Source organism: Capsicum annuum, chromosome 9 (genome assembly GCF_002878395.1).
Source record: "Capsicum annuum cultivar UCD-10X-F1 chromosome 9, UCD10Xv1.1, whole genome shotgun sequence".
Taxonomy (NCBI): domain Eukaryota; kingdom Viridiplantae; phylum Streptophyta; class Magnoliopsida; order Solanales; family Solanaceae; genus Capsicum; species Capsicum annuum.
In genome coordinates this window covers 118,790,573-118,795,853 of record NC_061119.1, presented here as the reverse complement: position 1 = coordinate 118,795,853, position 5,281 = coordinate 118,790,573, and the positions used below count along the sequence as shown (strand labels likewise).

The window sequence follows — 5,281 nt, the reverse complement described above, 5'->3', positions numbered from 1 at the left end:
AAATATAAATTTGTCACTTAGCAAAATTTATAAATGGACAAGGTGCGACGCACAAAAGAGCCACAAGTGAAGGGTTTTTATTGATGAAAGTTGATGGAAAACAGAAGATAAATAAAGGGTTTCAGATTGAATATGGATAAAGTGATCTGGGTATTTGATATTGAAAGTGAATTACTTATTTTGAGCTTGTCAAGTGTCCTTCTTACTAAACTAAGGGCAAATTCAACGGATACCCAAATAGAGGATATCTTTAAACCATTTTAAATAAATAGTAAAAACTTATGTAAAGTTCAATCCACCGATTTAGGAAACAGAGGGTTGAATAGCACAACATGAGGATTAACAATACGTATCTTTGATGGTTTGAGCTGAGTAATAACGTAGAAGGACAGTGGGTGGCGCAAATCAAAGGCAGCAAGGAAGATTGAAGAAGACGATCTGTTGTGTCGTGATTTTTAAAATGTCATATTATTTGAAATTTTAATTTAGGTGTACTAACCTGAAATTTAAGCAAATTATTTGGACCTTACTGCTACAACTAGTAACAATAACAACAACATACCCAGTGTAGTGGGACTGCTTGAACTAATAGAACTAAGAAATATAAAATTAGACGTCTTCTGAAAGAAAGAAAACTCACAATGATCTTCAGCATATAGTAAGATTGATCGTAACGATGGAATGGTTACATAATGAGTTTTTCGCTTAGAATGATGAGTTGCTAGAAGCTGATCTTAAAAAAACTGCTGACTTATAATATTATAGACTACAGAAAGTTATACCAACAGGCTACCAAGACATGGTGACCTTGACGCTTGAAGCTATAAGTCTGCAGACCCAAAATTTAAAAAAGGAAGAAGAATTCCATAGGTGATTATGTAAAACCTACCTTGGTAACCTGACAACTTCCGCCTAGGCAATACAATGGAAAAAACAGATTTCCTGCATAAAGAGCAACGTTTAAGAACAGCTCTCACCCACAAACTGAGAAGGCACGCCCAATCATTCCTTGTGTCCAAGTTGCCGTTTCTTTCAGCTGTTCATCATCAGATTGAAGACACTCACCCAACAGCTGTGCGAAAAATGCAGGATCTTTGAATATGGTCTTTGCACTGGAACCAAGTGCGTCAGCTAGATCACCCAACACAGCTACTGCTGCTTTTGTTACAGTCTCGTCTCTACAAACGAACCACAATACATATTGTCAGAACTCATAAGGTGCAAATACTATAAGAGAAATGAAATGTCCATGAAATCCAGTTAACAATACCTTGGTCTGTCTTTGGCAACCACTTCAATGAAATGCAAGAGATGAGGAGCATGAGGCAACATCAAGTTGGCCTTGGTACTTTTAAATCCTTGAAGAATTCCAGAGTATGCTTCAAAAATACTGCGTCTCAGCTGGTTGCCATAATCTAGCATTTCATCATCACTATTGTCAAGTTGCGCACAAACTTCCGCAGCACTTTGCATCATAGGTAAGGCATACTGAAGGTACTTCTCAAAGTGTTCACCAATAGCAAGCGCAATATCCCCAAAGCAGGAGAATATGGGAGGTTTTACAGATCGATTAAGTTCACTACTAGATAGATCTTTAAGAAGAAGAGTCATAATCCCATCACAGTATGGCAAGATCTTGTCATCCAATGCACGGCAAATATCACCAACAACCCCCACTGAGATGGAACAAACCTGGTACTCTTCAAAATTCTGCAGCCCCATCTCAAGATACTTGTAAAACTCTGGCATATACTTCAAGAAATCTGATCCAGTTGCATAGGCCAGAGCACCAATAGCAAGCATGGCCTCTTCATGGACAGTTGAGCTACGACAGGCAAAAACCTTCAGGAATAACATCATGATCTGGTCGGCAACTTGGAGTATTATAGACTTGGTTTCATCAGTATGACTTAGCTTCTGAATAATAACCTGTAGTACACCACACAGAGAAGCCTGTAGATCTCCCTGTTTTTCTCTATCTTCAGAGGATAAAATCTGAAGCTCAAAAGTTTGTGCCAGCTTTTCCATGATAACAGGGCAAAGGTGATTAATAATCTGAGATGTTTCAGAAAGATTAGAGCACCTAACAACTTCATTCAAGGCTTCATAAGCAGTGGTTCTGAGCTTAGAACCAGTGTTGTCTGTCCGATCAGCCGTTGCAATAAGAGAACCAATAATCTGAGTTATAAAAGGAGTGAGCAGAGACGAGCTTGGCCCAGCATCCTCATATCCTTGAGAAAGAAAATAGATAGCCCCACAAACTTTTTCAGCAACATGAGGGACATCTTTTATACTCTCTAACAGCACTTCGACAATCTGTTGGAGGTTGGCTGGTGAGATCACAGAAAATCCAGAACTTGGGGAGTGCAACAACTCAAAGATACGGCTTAGAGTCCATGCTGTGGTATCTCTTATGTGCTCATTTGTATCCTTCATCGCATCGAGAAGATGCTTTAATCCCACATGGACCATGGGAGATAGCTTCTCAATGCTTGGACCTTCAAGTATTGAGCCAAATGCATATATGGCAGCCTCACGAGAGCGCCAATCAGGTTTCATTATGTTAGCCTCCACAAAAGGCATTACAAGGGGAACAACAGCATCTCCAACAGTTCTGGCAACAAGACCAAGACATGTTCCACCAGCCATAGCCAGATTCCAGATTTCATCATCCTGGTCTTGTTCCTCATCCTGTTTCAATAAGGTTTCCAGCAGCATTGGAACTAATACTTCGAGGGCCTTCTCAATGAAATGGGAATGTTGCACAGTGGAATCCCCACTGTCAGGGACCTCGTAGTCTTGAAGCTCTATCTCCTCATCACAGATAGAACTCCAGAATTCAATTGCTTGAAGGGCAACAGCCTCCTCATCTTCTTTTACTGCTTTAGCTGTCAACTGGAAGAGAGTCTGCATGTAAGGTTCAAGCAACTCATAATATGTCGATGCAATAGAAACAAGACACTCAAAAGCAGCCTGTCTTAGCTGTCCCTCCTTTGCTGTAGCTGCCTCACAGATAACCTTCATAATATAATTTCTCTCCATCTCATTGTCAAAGTTTGTCTGAGCAAAATCAAGAGCATTATACAAAGCTCTAGTTGCAGCAAGTCTGACTTCAAGGCTTTTCTCCTCAACATTCATACCTTGCACAACGGCTGTGAGAACAGAGTTTACTTCATCTTGGACAAGATCCTGGTGAGATATCTCCTCACACACGTAACCTAGTGTTTCTAAGGTTGCCTGTTTCACGGATGCAGGCCTTCCCTGTTGTGTCATGTTAACAAGCAATGAACCAATGAGCTCTGGCCATTGTTTCTGAGGAACTTCGATGGAAGCTATTTTAGCAATCACTTGGGCAGCAGTGTGACTTGCCTCACGTACAGATGATCCAAGGCAGCTCAGAAGCAAGCTTTTAATTTGGGACTTACAAGATGAATCAATTACCTGCCACTGTTGAACAAGCTGTTGTTTTCTGACAGTTTCTTTAGCATCCAGTGAGTTTTTTAGCACAATACCAGCTAGCCTGCGAGATTCAGTGGGCTTTCCATCATTTGAGAGCTCAACAGCTAACAAAAGAAAAAATCCCGGAAGGTTCTGTTCTCGAAACTGACTAAGATTAGCCTCTGCCTCAGTCCGAACCTTGGCATCAGCTGATTGAGCAGCCAACAGAAACTGAGTGATCTCAAGAGCCATGTTTCCTACAAATGAAACAAAGTTAGACACTGAGGCAGTTTTTAAAAATGCACGAGATATCAAGTAATCAATCAGCACCTTAAAGAGAAACTCTAGTTATAGAAGACACAGTAGGTGTAATGAGCAGTACTTCAAGGGGCTTTTTGTGCAAGGAAATTTTTTGCTTTTTCCGGAGTTGAACTCCAGAAAACACGCTTGTTCATACAACTCCGGAATTCAATTGCAGAATTTTCAGGAATTTGAATAACACCAAAAAGTTAATTTCACTTTTTTCACTCCAAATTACTCACAAAACTTCAAAACTACTCCAATTATATTCATGGCCAAATACAGCTCCAATTTTCAAATATCAGTTTTCACTTTGAAAATAAAAACTACTTTTTTCAAATACTCACAATTTTCATGACCAAACACCCCCTAAAATATCCATTCAATTCACATATAAAAGTCACTAAAGTTAAAAGCGCTTGATAACAACAAAACAACAATTCAATAGTCAAAATTAGATGTCATTACAACGCGTTAAAAGAACAAAAGCTTTTAAAACTAAAAGGCTTCCGCTGTTTTCAGTTTTTCAAAAAAAAAAAAAAAAAAGAACAACCAGTTATTCCTCAATCCAAATAACTATATGAATCTTCTTATTTAGACCATGTAATTAAATCAAACCAAAAGTTCTCCACGAACTCAAACAAGAAATTAAAAAGCGGTAAGCAAATATTCGAAATGAACAGAACCCCTTGCTCAATTAGTCAACAAAACCAAAACTCATGTTCTAAGTTAACAGTGATTGATATATTTATAATTTATACAACATGTAATCAACTTTAAAACCTATAAATCAAGTAAAACAAAATTATAAACCCATAGGTAACAATAGCAGCACATTAAACAACGTAAAAACACAAGAACCTAACCTAAAAATGATGAAATCGAATAGATCTAACTCATAAAGAAATAATTTCAATCAAAAAAACAGTTAAATAGATTACCTTCAATTGAAAATGAAGATTAACAAAGTATTCAACTTCTGGAAATTCCTTAAAACCAAGCACGAGCTAGGGGTTTTCCTAGCTCAGAGAACAAAATCAATCAAACAGTTTTGAATTGACAAAGCTTTTGGTGAATTTGTATGTATAGGGGGGAAGGGGGGAAGGGGGGGGGGGCAGGAGATTAGGGGGTGTGGGGTAATTTTCGAATAGTGTGAAGAAGCGGGATATGGAGGAGCTTTATATATATTTGAAGAGTTGTTGAAAAAACCCTACAAATGAATTCTCACGGTTGCCCGGACTGCCCGACTTTAACCCTAGCTAGTTTTTTAAAAAAAAAAAAAAAAACTAAACACACGTGCTGTCTTATTACTCGTGTTAATTAGTTGGGCTGGGTTCTTATGGACTTGGGCTTCACTTGCGGTGGAAAAAGAAAGCTGGGTTGTATTTCTTTTCTTTTCTTTTCTAATACATAGAAGAGGTGGTTTCGACCACTTCTTATGCAATTACTAAAAAAAATTCTTTACTTTAATTTAATTACATATCATATTTCAATATATAACAATTTCATTATTTCATCATAATAGTTTAAATATTTAATATAT

At 38.0% G+C, this 5,281-nt stretch overlaps 1 protein-coding gene across 1 annotated transcript; it reads right to left on the bottom strand.

Annotated features, from left to right (window-relative positions):
- Positions 1–621: 621 nt before the first annotated feature.
- Positions 622–4,984, bottom strand: LOC107842629 (importin subunit beta-1). The gene is made up of 3 exons (XM_016686577.2): positions 4,680–4,984; positions 1,271–3,695; positions 622–1,178 (listed from the first exon to the last, which is right to left on the bottom strand). Exons 2-3 carry the CDS (start codon positions 3,688–3,690, stop codon positions 974–976), a joined length of 2,625 nt encoding a protein of 874 aa, XP_016542063.1. The 5' UTR covers positions 3,691–3,695; positions 4,680–4,984; the 3' UTR covers positions 622–973.
- Positions 4,985–5,281: the final 297 nt, after the last annotated feature.